We start from the raw sequence: 20,587 nt of genomic DNA, 5'->3' as shown, positions 1-20,587 counted from the left end.
TCCCTATTGATCTCATAAGTCAAGCGAATGGACAAAAGTCCATTGGAGGTATCAAAAAACAGCATGTAAATGGGAAAGGAAGAACAATCAATTCTTTCAAACAACAATTCACGTTAAATCGGTGCGCGCCGCGATGACCTCACACGTTATCATTTGGTACCAAATATATCCGCAAGCGATAAGAAGCGGCGCTGTTAGTAGCACTAGCACGGATAATGCGTGAACCGTATTGCGCAGTGGGAAACGAGATGAACGCAGTCCGTGATCCGAAGTCGTGAAGGGAGATTGAATTTTCTCTTGTCACTTTAGTCTCGCAAGAGTTTCGTGACATCGGTGCGTAGGAAACGAAGTCGCGGCGGATTCTTAAGTGTCGAGGCTGGTGAAGTGCCGAAAATGTTTTCCGGCTTGACAAGTCAGGTATCCAATTGGATGGGCAAGAAGGCCGAGGATGGCACCGAGTTGCCTGCCGAGGAGAAAATCGTATCGCCCGCTGCCGATGGAGACATCGATCTCGAGAAGAAGGATTCCAGGTATTCTTTAAATTATTTAATACATCAAATCCCTACTTTAATAGATGTTCGTATTGTCGGCTGGTGTTCTTTGACAGTGCAATCATATAGACTGTCAACAATGGCAGGTCTTTGGCTGTCCAGTGAAATCACTGCTGAAATGTCAGATAAGCTTGTTTACATGTTTCTTTATTATATCGATTTTTTTCCTATTGAAATAAACGAATGGGGAACTTTATTTCGTCTTTCTCTTACTCCCTCTCTCTCTCTCTCTCTCTGTTTCATTGGCCTTGTTCAACCAAAATGTCGACTTTCCTAATGATCGATCCAATTCCTTGCGCTTTTTCCACATACAATATTCATCAGGGTTGGGGTCAGACTTTTTGTAAGGTGCACGACAAGATAACGATAAATTATTTACTCCGTCTTGCTTCTATAATCATACTCCATTTTCTATTATCGCAGCTCATTCCATTTGTTCTGCGTCTGGTCGTATCGACTTGCCATTTAAATTGCTGACTTATAATTAATTATGTATAATAATTACCGATCAAAACTCGAATTTAATTGTCAGCATCGAAGTATTCTTTAAAAGTGTTTAATTAATTGTATCTAGTTGCAGTTAGTTAATTATATTAATTTTTGAAAGAGTAGAAAAAATCTTCAGTCATTATTTGAATGAATATTCTTATGGTATAATCGGTCATTCTTTGTTTACTAGAACTTTCCTGACCTAATCGAAACGTTTATAATACACGTGTCTGATAAGAAAGGTGAAATGCAATCCCATGAAAAAATTTTATTTAATATATTAAACTTTATTTAATAGCGTGCAGAGGCATTTCCTTCTTTCCAGTAGTTCGTTGCGTGTGCGACTCTTCTGTTTCTGCCGATGGTCATTAATTCTCACATATATAAGCCGTAGAATTATCAAAATTCGAATTAATCACAAAATCAAATTAAAATATCATCAGCGCCTTCACCAACTTGTTTTAAAAGTACTATTCTCCCGTTAATCTCAAAAATTGAAAATTCCAATCATAGTACAGCAAATCGGGCAACAGACCGTTAAATTCTGATCGATATAAATCCGTTTAATTTGAATTGAAAATATTGGAAGATCGTATGGCAATTTCCAAAAGACCTCTAGAAGTTGAGATAGCTTACAAACCTTTCGGAATTCTATACGGAAGAGATTTTTAATTATTTTTTAAAAATTAGAATCTGCCGTCGAATCTATGGAAGATTTGAAAACACGCCTAAACTAATTAAACGATAAACCGAGCTCGATTTCTGAAATGCACAAAGGGTGTTATTTTTTCATTAATTACATAATATATTAACCTACTTTCTATTGATTTGATACACGACCTAGATTGTCTCGTGAGAAGAATCCATGTTCCTGATAACAATTGAAGAATTTTTTTTTGTTTATTTTTAAGGTAAAAGGATTGTACTGTTGTATTAATCCACTATAGTGGATGAGTGGCTCGTATATTATGTTTGCTGCTTTTTTACCTTATCCAATTGCAATACATTACTGAACCTTAGATTTATCTGCCGTCCTTGGATCAATCCATTTACGGCTACGTAACAGGGTGAACGAAATTCGAAATGGCGAGGGGATTAAATTATTTTCCCCATGAAAGTGGTAAGTGGAAGTATATTAATTTAGAAGCTTCTCTTCGAGAAAACGAAATCAATTTGAGTGGACGAGTTATTATAGCGAAATAACCTGCAAAAATGCCCTATGAAGAGTCTGAGTAATGCGGATGGACTAAAAACAGAGAAAAAGATGGTGGACGAGGTCATTCTTCCGTAGGTAAAAGAATTCCTCAGAGCTGAAATATCCGGGCTTTGAGAATCCCGTGCACGATTCCTCCTGAAAGGAGATTTCGAATAAAAAAAAAACTATACTTAACATCCAGTCAGGTGTTAGAATGGATAGGAAGGTGAAAGAACTTAAAGAGAAGATAGAAGATGGAAGGATAAAGAAAGTCAGAGTGTTTTTCCAGAAGATATTCGAAGGTTCGAAAAGTTACGTCGGAGCGACCCTATTTTCGTCCGTAGACAACAAGATACAAGTATCTCATAAAATCCAGGTGCAGAATTTGAAAAATTGGACGCGAAGGAAGTCTTGACGGTCGGATCCATTTTGTGCTTTCCAAGAGAGAAATATTCGTCAATTTTTTGTAAATACAGCTTATCTTCTACTTTATTTTATCTTAACTTGGATTACCAACTTTGATTTACCATGGACCGCATTAAATATTCTACCTCGCATCCACCGATATTCAATTGGATAAATAACCATCAGCAGTTTTCTCATAATTCGTATTCAACATGTTAACAAAGAATGGTAGGATTAACTAAGAAAAACATTTTTTCCTAATATATAATTAATAAGTTGATTTTCTCTTTCTTTTTTTTTAGAAATTATACAAAATATCTTTTAGTATTTGAGAGCTGCTAATTAAATTATCAAAATGCAAGATAATTATCTTAGCAGAGTGACGATGGACGAATCCTTCCGTTTTAGCCCAACGAAAGGTAGCAGCAAGCTGGAAATGCTGGCTGGAGTGAAGTCCCAGATGACAGGATGGCTCAGTGGCGGAATATCAGGATTGAGCCGTGGTGCAGGTGCTCCCGGTGAGGTCGATCCGACCCAGCAGCCAAATCAACCTGGTGAACTGACTGAGACTCAAGCATCGGGGGATGGTGTTCAGGGTAGCTCACCCGATCATGTAAAAGACGATGATGCTAGCAGGTGGGTTGCAGGGTATGTGCGTTCGGTATTACATGCTACGGTACATAATATAGAACACGTAGTGCGACATGATTGTCACTAACGAGCTTTTGTAATGACGAAAATAATTTCAGCGCGACCGGTGGTGCTGACAGTGGACCTGCCAGCTTGGAAGGTACCCCCACGGATGATAAGGATGGCCAGCAACCCTTTGGAGCAGGTGAGTCTACCATAAGATAGCAGTCGGCCATGAACTTGTGAACTCTCGACCGAGATCCTGAAAATCCAGATAGCCGTGTTCCTCAAAAGGAGTAACAGTGACGCCGAGCTACTTCAGGAATTTCGTTATTGCACGGCAACTATTCGTCCTGGTCCTTTTGAAGCTTCTGAAGTGACTTCTTCTGAAGTCCATTGAATTTTGCTCTGGGGTATGCCCTTTTTTTTTTGTTCCAGGAGAAACATTATTTTTCACGTTTATTCGATATTCCTTTAACCAATGGATGATGGAGGACGTTGAGAAATGGCAGTGCTGAGGGCGGTTCATGAGACTCCTTGGTTATCGATTTCTTTTCTGAATCCGGCGCCGCTTGTTCTCCCGGTTATTATATCGCGTTTCGCAACCTTGGGAACGTAATAACCTATATTGTGTTCGTTAATGTCGCATGCGAGAGATGCGACAAAAATACGTTAGCAGAATTCTAGCCGGAATTGAACTCTGTAGATTTTTACTCCATTAGACTAAATATAAATATATACTAAGTATTGTATGGTAGTCAGTTTCACGCAATGTGAGTCATTATTTGTTATGGTAGAATTTTTTGATATTTATTCATATTTTATAGAGGCTGATAGAGAATAATGAAAGGAGTGTATATTGGGAACCAGTAAGCTTCTTTCTCTGTCTTCTATTTCTTACGCTTCTGCTTCTAGTCTTTGAATTCATTGGATCGGTGCATGGGGACCTGGTGACTGAAAATACTCTCAGCGATCACTACAAAATCTTATTCTGATGGATAGCCAGGATTCGATTGACGTCTATCTCTTTAAAACGTCTGTGCCATTCTAGTTTCCAGGATTCTCTTTCACCTTCCTCTTTTTCTCACTCATACACTCTTCGTTATCAATCTGTCTGTCTTTGCCGTAGCTTTCTTTTCATCCCTTTTTTTTAAACTTCTCTATCTCTTCCAACGACGTTATCTCTTTGATTCTAGCAATGCTTTGTCTCTATTTTGATTCTATGGATACACACTCTCTCTCTCTCTCTCTGCTTATAAACCCATACAGTTACGTTCAGCACTTCCCACCAGTGTCTACAGGCCACTGAATACAGTTAACGAATGAGATTCTCATCTGTATAAATGTCTCATGCTTTGCTTCCAGTAATCCAGTACAGTTGAAAACATGACTGCAGTACCTATTGGAGGAAAAAAAATGAAGTAGAGGGACATTGCGGTCGTTCCAGGATTTTCTGAGATTTAGCAGCTGCCATTGGAGTAACCTGAAAAGCACTGTTGGGACATAAAATTCCATTGCGGACGACCCTTTCATCCTCTCATGAAGTAACAGCCAGAAACGAGACATGCCATCCAATTCCCATGAATTAGGCTCCTATCCAAAGTACAGGGTTGAACTTATTGATTGCTTAAAGGAATGGCCTTTGGTTTTTATACAGTCAGATCGTGGCTTATGCTTTGTGTATGACGTAAGTTGAAAGTATTAGTGACGTCACTGGCTCCGGGAATTACTTGGAATAGATCCTGAGACACTCAGTAGACTAGGATGTCTCGGAGGGGGTGTGAGAGACGGCTTGGTCCAGTGGATGCTGCGAAACTCTGGCTAACCAGATCCAGTCGGCAAGCAGTCGTCCTTCGTGTCGGGGGTTGGTCTATCTACCCCGATCAATACAACCACCACTCCAACTCTTGCTCGGAAATCAACGACTACGTTGTGCATACATACGTATACGTACCTCTTGTTTTCTTGGCTCTTTTAACTTTTGCAACCAGGAGTCATCCTTTTTCTGCAAATCCAAGTGTGTTATTTTCCATCATTTCTATGGTAGTCACTTTTTAGACACAAGTGTATTGTCATTCCCACGTATTTAAATGTAAAAGTAACACACTTGTAAGTGTGTAAAAAGTGACTACCATAGGACGGATAGAGAATAACACACTTGGATTTGCAGTATGGGAAATCACTTGCAATCCTGTACACGGGGGAGGTCTGGTAGGCTGGACTGAAATTGTATCTGTAATGACATTCTATCCACTTGATCTCATCTCGACCTTCTGCTAACAAGGGTAGACACTATTTTCTTCAGCAATTTTCCTTTTAATAATTTTTACAGTCTTGCATTCATATCTACCTGATGCGTTTTGTACCAGAAGCTCTATCAGTCCCGGGCGACTTGTCGACAGAGAAATAAATAGAGGATAACTTGGAAAGGTGATGAAGACGAGTCGGCGTAATTGCTTAGGTGTAAGGTTGCGCTGTTTTAAGGGTTGAAGAAATTTATTTGTCTTTTATAAAATGCAGGACACTGCTATTGACTGTGGGCGCTTTCTAGGTACATTTAACTAACTTGCGTTGAGCTTTGGGGTAAATTTTTAAGGATGATTTTAAGAAGGCGAGCTGTTAAAATTTCTTGGTCGAATTGAATTTCGCAATACCTGCATGAAATACTTCCATTCGGATCTGACAGCAACGCAGGTACACCTTAAAAGGTAATCCCTTGTGACGTCACGTCCGGCAGAAACTTCAAAACAGGTGCAAACTTTCCTCTTTGGTAGCTAGTCGTAGTGGCAGGGATTTTAAAACTTTTTTTCCTCCCCCAAGTTACCTTCAATCTACCACAGAAATTTCTATCCCATGCTCCTGACAGACTGTCTGAGAGTCTTTGCTATTGCTCCGTCTTTCAGAATTTTAATTTTTTGTCAAGATACAGCTTTTTCACGTTCGAATTTTATATACTCTATTCCTCCGAGTCAATCCCCCACAGTAATTACCTTCCCTTGAAGTTTTATTCATTATTTAGCTCGAAATCCGAACTTTAATAGTTCCCTTTGGCAGGAAGCGAGGCGCACAAATTGGACTCTGACTTCGTCTGTCTGACCTACGTTTAAAAGCCCAGCATCACTTTATCTTATAGATCAGACTATCACGTTATCTCCTGATTGTCGCTGCACTTTCCTGGGATCTGTATTTTCTCCTGAGAATAAGTAATAATTGACCCACACGTCATCAGGATGCTGCTACGTACCATGAGACACTCCACTAGCTGGCCTCTGGAGACTAATCCAAATAACGTTCCTGTGTCACAAACCGTGTACTCTTTTAAAGGTGCTGGTTACGAACTCCCAAGTCTTTGGTACTCGAAAAATAAAAATAAAAGATGAATCTTTTTTAATATATGTCTTTCTCTCGTTCTCTACAGTCTCTACAAAGGCGTTGGCCGGTGCCAAGAGTCTTGGTGGATTTTTGTACAGTGCTGTGAACAAGGCTGGAAAATCGGTGGTGGAAGCAAGCGCAAAGATCAAGAAGACCGTCGAAGAGAACGTAAGTATCGTTCATTAAATTTTGTAATCTAGATACCTTGAGTTCATTGTTCTCTGTCTAACTCCTCATTCAATTAACTGATCCCTTTCAAGCTCAAACTTCATTGCGATACCTTACGTCACGCTCAGCAACTTCCTCGGCGCTTCGATTAAGATTCCAGTTTGGAATTTTACTTCTCACAAAGAGTCCAGGGTCACGATTGTCCTATATTTTACCTGCTCCAAGAAGCCCATCGACGATCTACACCTCCCACCAGCAGTGACATGTGGCACATAGAAGCAACTGTATCCTGATAAGCGCTATCGTTCACCAATGCCAATAATCGCGTGACAAGAATTATAAACTTTCTTTGGAAATTCTATGGTCCATCGAATCATATCGTCTTTTTGGCTACTACGAATACACGACACCACGTGCGTGACTTCTTCTTCAAGGAAGTCCTTTTAATCTTATAAGCCCCAGACTCTTTCAGTCTGCGTTTTACGTCGAGCTCTCGATATAGGATCCTCAAATTTACGATCTCCTAGGGAACACCTTGTGTTTCTCTATGTAATATATATATATGACTTATGTATACATGGGCATTAGTATCCCAGGAGGATAGCACATTCGTAGATATCCTCCATCAGGGTTGCCAAGACTTGGATCCCTATCTTGGCCAAGTTACTCGAGCACCGAGTATATCGACTTGGTAGATGCTCAGGTCTGGTTATTTCTCGTTTAACCAAAGTCAATAAGATTTTATTTTTATATAGCTTTGTAGTCAATCATTTATCGTACTTCGCGCGAAAAAACTATTCGGCCAATCGTTTTATTTATATTATATCGATCTCGACCGTTCACTTATTTATGGCATAGGTATTTTAGGCGGTTTCCATGAAAATGTATTACGGACTAAGGCACTCCGCCAGTCGTTCTCTACTTTGTCACAAGTCCAATGAGTCACGGCACGAGCAACTGTTACGAATACAAAGGATTTTAGGATTAAAACTCCCTTAGCCAAGGCTGAATTAGAATCCAGATTTTCCTTCGTTATTCATAAAGCCAGAGTGAGCACTGACTTAATCCTGATTCACTGAGGACAAGCTAGATATTATGTAGATTATAAAATTTTTTTTTTAAATGTCACTCAGCATAGCTCTGTTCACAAATACGGTATTCAAATCAGATTCAATGGAGATCATTTGTATGGGCTTCGAAGAGTCTTTCAAAAACTCACATTTACCTCTCGAATCCAGTGGCTACTTTAATACTTTACAGACTTTGATCCCATCTCATCTCTAACATCTTCCTTCTGTCATTTCTCAGAGTCAACTCCACGTCTGCGACATTAGCCATGTAGTACAAAAGTGAATCGCATCCCTGATTGCACCGTAATGTTGTGACTGATCATTAATATCAACCAGAAAGATCGACAAGGAAACTACCTTAGCTCTCCCTGCAAATTGGTACAGTGGGAATGTGCATGAGATAATCAGACACCACGGTGTCGTCGTACCCCATGTATCTACCCTTAGCACAGCTAGACAATGTGAAAGTGCAAGGGAGACAGTGCCAAGTGTAGTTTGTACAGAGGCACTCTGTATGTATATATATAGCGGATCTCTGGTAGAATAAAGGGGTGGTAGTTCGTATTGATCCGCAAGCCACCACCTTCACACGGCGCACCCCTAACCCAGACCTACGAAGAATCAGGGGTGAACCACACGGTTAAACATTCTATACCCCAAGATTAATACCTGGGAAAGATATTAGAGCTCTGATCGGTCAGTAAGGGTGACTGTATAGGTGGCATATATTGCATAAGTATCTTCTTGATCAATCAATCAGGTAGCCTTGAACTCATTGATACCTTATCGTATTCCGTAGGAGGCTTAAGGTCACGATCCGTTCTTCTTTTTGAACATGAATTTACCTTTGCTTTCTTCTACGAATTATGGATTCCGGTTGATTAACAACTTTTTGATTCTCTTTTTCAGTAGGCCTCCAGTACTCACTGCTGTAAATTATATCTTGCGTCTATTTTTCTCTTCTGTGCTTTCTTCGTTCCATCCCGAGGACAATGAAGTCATCGACATGGATGAAGTAGCTGTTGACTTTATGAAAAAAAGACCCTCTGCCTTTTTATGCTTTGTGCTGTGTCCACGAGACGCGAACTTTGTTAGGATGACTCTTCTTTGGTAATGAAAAACCATTTGAACGTTGATTAGGTATTTCTTTGAACGGAATTTATTTATGATCATTTAGAGTGTCTGACTTGTTCTTTTTTTGTTCCCACGTTGACATTGGCCTAACGTGCTCGAATTTACTTTAGTAACTTTCTTCAGGCTGACTCCAAGGTTTTTAGGTACTTTAGCAAGAATCAATATGAAATCTTGAACTTCGTACGGCCAGCTGTGTTAGCAGAAAATGGACCGAGAGTTAAATTAAATTTAAATGTTAGTCGAGAATTAGGGCGACTTTCTTTATATTCATTTTATTCATTTTATTTATAACGATGGAGCATCCTCTATTCGTGTTACAGGGACGTTTTAGAGTATAGTCTTGTCTACTCTTTATTCACAACGCTTCTTTATTCCTCGCATAATGGAAGACTTTGGACAATCCAAATTAGCAGCTGTCATTCATGGAATCTGAATGAGTATACATTTGTTAGTTAATAATTTAATTAGCGGACGCTTTCAATTTATCCCAACTTCGATTTGCTCATAGCGAACAGACTGCGTGTTCTTAGTCATTGAATTCAGATATTACTTTTTATTGTCTCTCAGGATTAATTGTACTAATCCCATATAACAAATTTTGAACGGATTTGATTTTAACAAAAATTTCAATATATCTTTATCATCATGACAGAACATATGTACCAGACAGCTCTGTAATATTTAATGCTACCATTCATGGCATATATACAATATCTTCATTTACTCAATAACTATTTCTGCCATGGAAAATGCACTGGCAATTATAGTAAATTAAATTATTCAACACTATAACTAATTTATTCAATTATAGTCAGAACAAGGCATTTATTGTCTCTCGTTTGAGCAATCAAACAATCAGAACGCAAACGTTACATTAAAAGGTTGTTACGTCCATCGAGCTATACCGAGTGTAAAATCTGTAAGCAAAAATAACAGTAATGAGAATTTGTAGTCGTACGTAAGAAACTCGAGGAGTTTCTGCATGGAGCAGGTATTTATTACTTTACTAACAATAAGAAACTTCGTGCCAAGACTCACTGAACTCAAGTTCCCATTACCTCTCATCCACCGAACTCACCTCCCACGTAATGTCTGCATGTTTATAAACGCCCAAGCACACAGACCTGTTTCATATTTATTGTCCGTTTCAGAACATTTATTGCACCATTCGAGAAACTTCCACCATTATATATCCTACACGTGCTGCCATCTCTTGGTTGATATATGAATCCAATTGAAGATTTCCTATAAATATAATATTCATTGTCTATACAAAGCACGTGTATATTAACGTGTATATTTTCTGCTCTAACAATTATGTATAAATTTTCTTACTTTTCTTCGTATGTCTAACATGGACGTGCAGGTCAGCAATCAGGTAATGTCTTCGCTATCGCCACAAGTATTGTCAGTAGTAGCTTGAGGTTCACCAATGTAAATTGAACGCTGGTTCGAACCCGTCGCTCTCTTTAGCTTTCGCCTTAAGTTTCTAATCCGCGTGTATCTCTCGCTTTAGAATAACCAAGTAGTTGCATTAGCATGATAAATCAAAGGTTATGCCCATAGACGTATAAATTATAAAGAAAAAACGAATCTACTGATAAATCATCGTGAAGATACCTTTAAGGCTGACGCATATGAATATATTCCTGCCAATTAATGCCTCGCGCCTCTTGCCACTTATCCACCCACACTTCGTCCTGCCGTCCGAAGTTAAAGGTGCAGAGACTAAGGGATCCTCCAAGGAGCCCAAAAGAAAATTCCTGGCACGCGGTACCAACTGAGAAGTGAAGGGGGAGTGCGAAATAATGGGGATGATCCAGTTTTATCGCAGACACGAGAGAAGAGGGAATAAAGTTTTCGCAGTGTCAGCCTTGCTCCTACTGGATGCTGCGAAATTAGTTTAGTTTGAGATACGACATGCGCATAAGGAGTTTCAAGTTATTTTTCAGTTACTTACATACATCCTCAAGATGTCATTTTCACCAGTCTCCCTCCTCTGACCTCAGTGGATCGATATAACGTTTTCCCACGAGAAGGACATCTCTTAGTTTTATCAGGATCCTCGTTTACTCTCCAGGATCCCACTTGGGGATAAGAGGGATAAGAATTTTTCTATCAGTGTCTCGCAACTGTCGCCACCTGTCGTTATAATCGAGAACCAATCTGGTCCCACTTTCTTTCACTATTTCTCCAACTGGATACGAGAATTGGCTATGCCTGTACCAGCTGTGTTCTCCAATTATCTTCTTCACACCTTGGCACTCTCCAGCATCCAGTATCTATATAGATCTTGAGACTCAGACGCGACCTTAGAGTTTCTGGTTACCTTCAACCATCTTAGCAGTCCGTATTTATTGATTGACCTGCAAAAAAAAAATTGGGAGCACAGATGAAAAAAGAATAAGGAAAATGGAAGATGGGATACTACAAGTGGAATTTTTACCAATCAAAATTCATTATACGCGGAATTGGGTCTCTTGAATGTTTTACAGCAATCTTCGCCCTTGACGCGATTATCCCATTTCCAAGGCAATCTTCAGGGATAATATGACATAGCGAGACTATCTACCCTGTCAGCCTCCTTTAATAGCTATCTCATGTCTCGGTTAGTTTCACCCTTTCTATTATCTTGACCGTACCTCCATTCATGATATTATACGTGAAATACATCTATCCATGGGGGTTGCTACCGCACCTTGTAATCTCGACCCCATGATTGTCATAAAAGAAAAGAAGCACCCTTCCCCTATTTCTGTCTCTTAGATATGTAGGGTTAGGGTGGCTTTAACCCTTTCAGACACTGTGCCATTAGATTTCACTGTTGAATCAAGGATTGGCATATATGTATATATAAGCCTTATTTCCTTTGATCTTTGAAAACTTGAGCGATTCCTTTGTACGCGAAAGGTCGAAGGTCAAGTTGCTTTCATCTTTTTTTTTTAAGACGTGAAAATCTCGCACAGTCCATATATTCTATTTTCCTCGTTAAGAATGTTTTTTTTTTTGAAATATTTTTCTGTTTCCTTGCATTTCAAATTTGTACGATTTCACTTTGTTTTTCTTCCGGCAAGTTTTCTAATTGAGGTAAAGCACGCTTTCGAACGTTACATTGTGCAGAGGGTGGATTTTGTTGTTGCTGCGAACAAGAGGGAGACGTGTAAAAGTTATCTTGAAAATTTTTCATGCTTTTATTCTCGATAATAAAATTCTGTACTTCTTTACTTTTCTTTTGTTACTCAACCTGGTTATAGGTTTAACCGTCATTGCAAATAGACTTTGCGTGACGAAGGGATATCACCAGGGTATGTCAGCTACGTAGCAGTACGTGTTGTCAAGTAGTTCGCATATTATGCGTTAAATGAGTTCGTATCGATAAAAAAAAATGGTCGACCTGGTTCTTATATTAAATAATTTATTGTTACGCGTTCTCGATTTTTACAGTCATTCAGACTTAGATACACCATTTAGAATTAACAGCTGTTCCTTGTGGACATTTAGAAATCCGGTGGATCAATGTTTTTCATGCGTTAACAATTTTTTTCCTTTTACACTGATTTATTTTATTAGTACGAAATATCTTCTATTTTGAGCGTAAAATTATTAAATAAATTTCTAATTCAAATATTTTCCGCCTCGCGAAGGAGTCAGGCTTGACAATTGCGGGGATCAATAAGTCGCGAACGGTGAGCTTAATATCCGGACACCCTGTCCCTTGTGAACGTCGACCCGACGCGATATTTGCATTTGAAAAGTTTTCCGGGTTCCATACTACATAAATAGGTATAGCCGCAGCGGAAGTCGTCGTCCAGTAAAAAGCCGAGGATGAAACCAGCGCGAGGATCGATCCTGTCTCGCGAATAACTTTTTGACAAATTTACAAAGACATCGGGTAGAACAATGCTAAAGCTTTTGGAAGCCGGCTCATTATTATTTGCGAAACAAAAAGGCTTCTCTGTCGGTGGCATGACGAGGGAACTTCATTTTAATAACTGATTTCTTTCTTTCTTCTCCTCTGCTTATACCTCATTTAGCACTTCAATGATACTCCGTGCTTATCTACGGCATTTTTATATCGCCTAGTCTTAGCGTTCATATTTGTACAGTGAAAAGTCAGAGTTACGTTTTTATTTTCCACAATTCCTAGAAAGGGTATTAACGCATGTATTAACCGTTTCCTAACGGTTGCCATAGAAACCATATTTAGTTACATTCAAAATTCCCGGGTCTGGTATCGACCGAGCATTTCGAGCTGATATAAAAGCAGGTACAAAACATAGTCAAGTATTACAGTTTTTATTCGACGTCGCGTCACTAGACAAAACTACCTCCTATTCCAGGAGGGGTCCGGATTAAGTACCTAACCTCGCTTTTGACCGTTTGACAGGCTTAGTCTGTTTGTTGGCTCAGCCATGAGAACTCACCGTCTGTCTCGTTGTACGTGGGTCTTGCGGGAAGTACGTGCGGAAATATTTGTACGTAAAAGTTTCCGTGTCGGTTTGTCGCGTCTACGTACTCGAAAACATTTCGAGTATTCGTATTGGTGTTCAGTGGGAAGAAACATGTGGTGAGTGGAATTTGCTAGTATGCCGAGATTTCGTCGTGTCTCTGTTCTTCGTTTTTCTTGCTGTGTTAGGCGTCTCGTTCATTTCTTCCTTCTTTCTCGTTCTCTGCGACACTCACCCTGTCTCGGATACGTCAGCCACCCTTCAGGCCGTATATCCCCCGTACCCACTCTTAATCTGGACGGCTGTTACCGACTGTTGTAGGTGGTGGGTGGAAAATTGTCGGGGTAGGGAGGTTACTCATGACGTCATCACCATCATCTGGGTCAGGACAGGCTCTGACCTACATATCTTTCACGTGCAAACGTACGCAAGTTTCTCTCCTGGGCTCAGCCGAACCTTTAAATTATGCCCTTTCATTTACTACAGGGTCAAAGACTTGAAATTAACCCCCTGACAATTTTAAGTTATCCTGTCAGTTTATTTTTGACTCGAATTAGAATCGCTATTGAATAGAGGACTTTGTGCTAGCATCGTTCAGAATTTGTGATGTAGTCTAATTGGGCTAGTTTTTTAGAATCATTTTTTTCTCTCCTAAACGTACTGCTCTTCAGGCAAGGATACCCCTGAACTATTCAGAAGCTATCGAAAACCGCTGAGATAAGTTTCGACACCTGGCATTTTCGTTTCCTCGTAGAAGGTTCTGGAGTCGGTTACGGTGTCAATTAATTTCTGTTAAAAACAGCACAGAATTCCCAATCGCCCTCGTAATCGCTTAACTTTTCATGCTCTGAAAATCAACGAATCGGGTGATCACGCGGAAATTCATGATTTGACATATGCACCTTGTGTTATCAGAAAATTCGCATTGACAATCTGTCACCCCTAATCGCATATCGCGTCATGTAATACTGTCAATGTTACTAGGGCTTTTTACCGTGCTTTTCATTATAACTCCGCACATTTGTATACTTCGCTTACTCGCCTAGTCAATTTGCTAATTGTTTGGTTAGTCACTCAGTCAAATACATGCAATTTATATGGACAACAAAAAATATAAATATCACTAAAACTCGTTTGACGCTTTTCGTACACTTTTCTTAATTATTCTTTTAATCAATCCAGTTGCGCATTACGACGTCGGGAGAATGATTTACCCGCGACCTTGCTGACTCGCGACATTTTTAATTACACTAAATTTGTAATATTTCCAGCTACTGCTGGAAGTGAGCGTACGTCAGGTAAGTCCATTCACTTCCACCTCATTTTCATACGCCGTATAACTTAACCTAACACGGTCGGACTTTTAATATCAGTGAAAGAACATTTCTTTCCCCGGATAAAAACTTTCATCCCCCCCGTTAAAGCTTTACAGGTTTTCTACCATATGACAACACTCATAATTAGTTAAATCAATCTCGGTACACGAAGCATACAAATTCACAGATATGCAAGCCATGTACGAAAAATCCAATATGGCTGACAGCCATATGTTGTATATACGTATATGCACAGTAAGGCTTTGTAGGTGTATGACGCAATATCCAAAGAATTTAATGTGATTCCTAGCACATATTATGTGAGGTGGTTGCTTGCGGTAACAATATCTTGTGTTCCCTATGTGTGTGTGTGTGTATATATATATATGTATTTTAACGGAACCCTGACTGGTATAGAAATTCAAATTTCATCAATTTTATCTACGTAACATATACTCTGCTTTGTTCTCTTGTTCCGTTCTTATTTATTGTGGCTCGTGACAATTTGTCATTTTTTATTGCTCAAGAGCGACTTCTTATTCTCGAATACGAAAGGGAAGGCCTGGATCGGCTCTTCGTGACGTTTGGCTGCCGTTATCGGCTGCTTTTCAAAAGTGGGTTAAACTAGGCTAAGGAAATGTTAACCAATCGATGGACGGCCGACGTAGATTTCTCGGTGCCAGATCGTCGCGACGCTTATTACGTTTCACGGCTCCTTCTTGCGCAATCCGTAACACAAGGGCAAAGGCCCTTAGTTCTCGCGTGCACGCTGTTTTCTTTTTTTGTTAGGGGTAACAAAAAGTAGATGGTGGATGGGAAATGGGGGTTGGATACTTGTAATATAACGGTGTCGGATATTACGTCAGAGTAGTTGGGCATTCTTTGGCACTTGCTTCTACGATCAATAGGCTCGGCCTCCCACGGAGGTCATGGCTATGCAATCACTGTTGCTGCTCCTGCAATTCCTCGGCTGAATAGAATTATTTCAAGGGGTGCGAATTCGTTCGCTCCCTGTCAACGTTTATTCTATTTCGAGGAGAGGCTTGTTTCGTTCCTTTAACCGAAGCGTCACGCCACTACGTTTTAAAAACGCGCCAGCTGACGGGTTTGCTTTTTTCCCCATTTAATTCTTTTTTTTTTAATTTCTCATCCCCTCGTAATATATTTTATTTATTTATTTTTTTCGGATTTTTCATTTATACTCTTCTTTTTAATTTCATTACTGGTAGACACTCGACTTACAACTCGAAATCACGGCGTTAATTTGAAAAGCGCGCGACTTTTGAAAACGGGAATTGTCATACTCGTACTTCAAAAAGTTTAATTCACGATTATACGTTATTCTCGTGGACGAACGTCGAAATTATTTGTATTCCTGGCACGTAGATGTCGTTTTACTCATGACTTGAATTTTCCGCATTTTTTTCCAGCATCACGTTTACCCGCCCTCCCCCTTTGTCAAGTCACTGTCCTGCCGGAATTTTAATTACTTTTAATTGCCACTTTTGCTAACCATGCTGATCACCTGTCACGTATTGCATTACAATTCGAGGGAATGTTCAATCGATTAGGTTAGCACGGTAATTCTCAAGTTCTCCGTCGGTAATTCAGGTAACGATAATCGCAATAGCTGTATTTGTATTTGAATTTAATCACGTTGATCGTATTGCAAGTTTTATTTAACCTCAGCAGTCATTTGATCTTTGTGCTATCATGGTAAGACCAAGCCATCGCGTGATACTGTCATTCCTGTACAGTCAACGAAAAATCTGAAGTATTATGTATTTCTTTTTTACCCCGTTACGCAATCGAATTATTGGATCTGGCATTGCCCCCAGGGACCGAGATTTTCCGGTTTCCAGCTCAGAGACTCGTAGCAACTTCGCGCGAAGATATTAGCCCTAAATCAAACAGCCAGACGAATATACCGTAAAAAAGGAAGAAAACCAGGAAAATAAACGTTCACGGCGTAAAAAGTCGAAAGAAATAAGAGTGGGGAAAATATAATATACGATCGTCGCCCATAGATTTCAGATTTTAAGTCTTGATCGGTCGTTTTGGGAAGAATTTTTGTCACGGACCTTTCACGTTGAACTTCCGAAATTTATTTCCATTTTTTTTGAAGACCATCATAACCTCACTTTTATCGGTCGTTAACTGATCAATGGATATCAAGAAAGCAACCAGCGAGGTTATTCACTTGATACAAAATTTGGTCATATCGTTAAAAAAAAAAATGAAAGTGAAGAACTTTCGAATTTCGTTACTCCATTGTGTCTCTCGATTTCCGTTAATAAAATTTCAACAACGGACTCGTCCAAATTTCAAGTGTCCTCGTGGAATTCATTGATAAAGGTAGTGTCGTTCTCTATCAATAAATTCGTATGAGGCTCTTTTTTCATTTTACCGCAAACTTTGGTCATAACCTAACAAACCACTCGGTTTCCCGACATCGTTATACATAAACCTTTTATGTGCGATTTCTCCAAAAGGAACGCGCCGTAAAGGACGCTTAAGTGTCAATCAATATGACTCACCCTGTATATATAGCGATTACGCTATTCTCCCTTTATTCCGAGTTACACGAGCGCCTGTGTCCCAGCTCTCGTATGTATTTAGGCTTCGATTGCGTTCAAACGAAAAAGTCTGGTATGAAGAAAAAGCGGTCGGATTTATTTGGACTAACCGATCACGTGTAATCCCAAAAGTACGTAAATTGACGGAAAAAAGATGTGTAGTACGAAAAAAAAAGTATCCATTATATATTTTTCAATTTCTTGACGAACCAGACAAAAGTGAGGTTACGTTCTACAATTTAGTTTATCGTACAGCTTACTCGTCGAATATACATAATATTCTGATTAAGGGGCATCCCCCGTAAAATAACAGTTGTTAGATTTCTGTGTAATCAAATTTAATTCATCTGACAAATTTGCGTTGTCCAATTTCAGTATCATTGGTCGATTGCCGTGATCGGATAGTCATATGATTGGTATTATAAAATAGGATCCTTTTCAAGCCATGGACATAGTTGCCATGGCCACCGGAATTCACGAACAATCATTCAGTCGGACAAGGTTGGGTCTCTGAATTGTCTGACTGATAGAACATGGGTAACTTCACCCGCAGAGATGATTGTTTCAAGGGTCTAATTAGTCAAGGGTCTGTTTTAAACTTTAGGGTACCGTCGAAGTAATCGATAACCTAGTGTCCCTTCGACGTGTTGACACATCATTGACCCCCTTTTCGGATGGTGACCTAGCTAATCACTTTTCCCTTACTTCACCCCACCTTAGACCAAGAACTTTCCCCGACTTCCTTCTCATCTTGAGGGGGAGAATCGACCTTGTAACTTTTTTTTGGAATTGTGGTTCGTCACTTGTCAGACCTCTTTTATGACCTTTGATTAATTGCATTGCAGAGTCTTCTGGGCGAATTCAACAAGGAGCAAGAAGCCTTTATTGCCGGCAAGCAGAATGAGAAGGGCGAAGCAGTAGCACCCTGGGTAGGAGCACCCAACGAGGATGCACTACGTGAAGAGTGCTTAGCTCTATCGACTGTAAGTGAAAATCTTTGTTTTTAAAATCTACCATAGTTTTGTCATTTAAAAAAAGAATCTTTTGTATAAGTATATACATCATAATATACTTGACAGGATCGACGCAACTTCGTGAGGGCACCACCACCAGGAGTCGAGTTTGCCTGGAATTTCGAAGCTGCCCAACCAGTGGCACAAGCTACCCTTGCCTTAGACCCCAACCTGGAGACCATGAGGTTCGAACTGGTACCCAAAGTGTAAGTGTCTGTTGAAACATACGAAATATGGTTTAATTATTTTCTAGTTTTATTTATCTTTTTTTTTTTCTTATATTATTGAACAGCATATCCGAGGAGAATTTCTGGCGCAATTACTTCTACCGGGTGTCTCTACTTCGTCAGAGTCACGAATTAAATGCCATGGCTAGTCAAGCGGAAAGCAATCCTAATCAAGCACTTATATCAACTGGTAGCATGGACCATACTCAAGGTAATTATTTCTTATCTGTTACCAGTCCCATGGCTCTTCACAAGTATGCGTAATATTTTCAAATTACAAACGTAGATATTGAATGAACGTATTCTTGAATGGCAATCAAGCATAAGAGACATCGTGTGACAACCACGTGTCATTGCACTATTTTAATTTGAGGGATTAGAACGCTAAATGGGCAAGTAGACGTTTGCACGTGTCTTTATAGTCGTAGCTTATTAAATCACTATATTATTTCTTTCTATGTTTCTACGATCACGCACCCGGAGCCCCAGTCACTACTTTGCCACCGGGTATTGATCATCCTGTTAATTTTTTATTAAATTGGTGTCACGCGCCGACTGAACAGCCGAGTGACCATTATCAGTCCACCTCAAAAAAGGCTAAAGTATTTCACGTGGGATGCATTTCGCGCGTTGACTATTTTCTATTCACGATAACTCGTTGAATAGCATCGAAAAAGCCAATTGAGTCTCTTATATACACGTACAGTAACAGGGCCAGCTGATACGGCATTCTTTTTCACGAGGTCAAATAAATACCCGATGATCCCTCTGTGTTCTCAGGGAGAGACTTAACGGATAAAGTCAATAAGAGTTTCGTGATCTGCTGTCAAACTAGTTCCCTACCCCTGGGAATTGGCAATCGAACGTATCGTGACTCGCAATCCAGAACAGCCCTGAGCTGAATTAACAGCTTTACCGATAAGCTGCCTCGTCTCGCCCTGTGCCTCCAACAAGCTGTAAATGCAAAAAAATTTAATGCTTTCCCTTTCGTTCGCCCCCTCAAACCCACCCACAAAATCTAACGTCATCCCTGATAACATCACGAATTTCTTATCCGTTATTCACGAATATTGTTTGTAGAATATCCGCAGAGTCCTCAGTCTCTTAGTTCGTTCATTAGCCAATCCCCTTTAGTTAGCCATGAGTGTTGTGTTGCGAACAGTTCAATCAAGTGCCGGGCAAGGAACGAGCGGCGCTGCCGTCGCAACTACCAGAGACAATGCACCGGCGGATTCACCGAGTCACGAGTTCGTATCAGATAGCATGAGGGCTTCGGACACGGATATTCAGGAGGTCCGTGAGGGCATGAAAAAGTTGGGAATGCAGCCGCCTAAAGGTTAGTATTTATGGGCACAGGGACATTGTCTGTCGTCAGCAATGATCCCTCGAGTAGATTGACTGTCAGACCTAAATCCATTTGATCAGTGCCTTAACGAACAATGGTTCTGTGTCCCTCTAGTGGCGTAATTTACCAATATCATCCCCTACATATAATGCTTGACTGCAATATTTATCTACTGTATTACAAGAGATCGCTTTTGGTACACATGAAATTTGTAAGTTACGTCATGGTCAAGATAGTCGTAGTACATTTTCAGATTTACAGTATGTCAGAGAGGATCCCTTGGTATCTTCATATGCTTCGTGAGTATGACTCTAGATCTTCGACTCAGCCTGTTCCCTGAAGCATTGTTAACGAGACGTTAGCACCGATAGACTGTTGATAAACGTCACAGTAGTGAAAATTTATAAAATCAATAATTCAGTATAGACCTAGACGTTTTCTGTGTGCTTCCTTTAATTGTTACGTAAGTCGAGTCCGTGAAGTATGTATGTAAATAACAACAAAAATGCTTCTCAATTACGTTATGGCATATCTAAATGAAAGATTTTCATTCTATTTTGTCAACAGCCTAAGAAGAGGAGAATCCCATATGACATTATCCAAGCCACACCCCATCGCCTCTGATCCATAACCCCCCCCCCCCCCCCC

The 20,587-nt window shown here is 39.9% G+C and overlaps 1 protein-coding gene and 1 long non-coding RNA gene across 12 annotated transcripts in view; one reads left to right on the top strand and one right to left on the bottom strand.

Moving 5' to 3' along the window:
- The first annotated feature begins 221 nt into the window (after positions 1–221).
- The window catches only part of LOC107269807 (synapse-associated protein of 47 kDa), a 24,669-nt gene continuing 4,303 nt past the window's right edge, over positions 222–20,587 (top strand). Inside the window, exons 1-10 of one of the 8 annotated variants that reach the window (XR_003060302.1) lie at positions 222–530; positions 3,049–3,288; positions 3,390–3,475; positions 6,689–6,810; positions 10,381–10,392; positions 18,200–18,337; positions 18,434–18,573; positions 18,660–18,805; positions 19,757–19,930; positions 20,507–20,579. Coding sequence is in view for 6 of the 8 variants with exons in the window: in XM_015744069.2 (XP_015599555.1) it covers positions 394–530; positions 3,049–3,288; positions 3,390–3,475; positions 6,689–6,810; positions 10,381–10,392; positions 18,200–18,337; positions 18,434–18,573; positions 18,660–18,805; positions 19,757–19,930; positions 20,507–20,511 (1,200 nt within the window). In the remaining 2 variants the exon portion in view is untranslated. Of the gene's footprint in view, positions 531–2,942; positions 3,289–3,389; positions 3,476–6,688; positions 6,811–10,380; positions 10,393–18,199; positions 18,338–18,433; positions 18,574–18,659; positions 18,806–19,756; positions 19,931–20,506; positions 20,585–20,587 lie in introns of those variants that run through there. The other 7 variants (XR_003060301.1, XM_015744069.2, XM_015744067.2 and 4 more) reach the window with 7 other exon arrangements.
- Positions 8,965–13,575, bottom strand: LOC107269816. Of its 4 annotated transcripts, none has more exons than XR_003060309.1 (3): positions 10,635–13,575; positions 10,350–10,524; positions 8,965–10,259 (listed from the first exon to the last, which is right to left on the bottom strand). It is a non-coding gene; the product is annotated as an uncharacterized LOC107269816 (long non-coding RNA). The 4 variants fall into 4 exon arrangements; XR_003060310.1 differs by having other exon boundaries at positions 10,350–10,904; positions 10,975–13,575; XR_003060312.1 differs by having other exon boundaries at positions 10,350–11,380; positions 11,461–13,575.

Source organism: Cephus cinctus, unplaced genomic scaffold, assembly GCF_000341935.2.
Source record: "Cephus cinctus unplaced genomic scaffold, Ccin1 Ccin1_scaffold0690, whole genome shotgun sequence".
In the NCBI taxonomy this organism is placed as follows: Eukaryota; Metazoa; Arthropoda; class Insecta; order Hymenoptera; family Cephidae; genus Cephus; species Cephus cinctus.
Note: the sequence above shows the minus strand (reverse complement) of the source record. Positions and strands in the feature narration are given on the sequence as shown.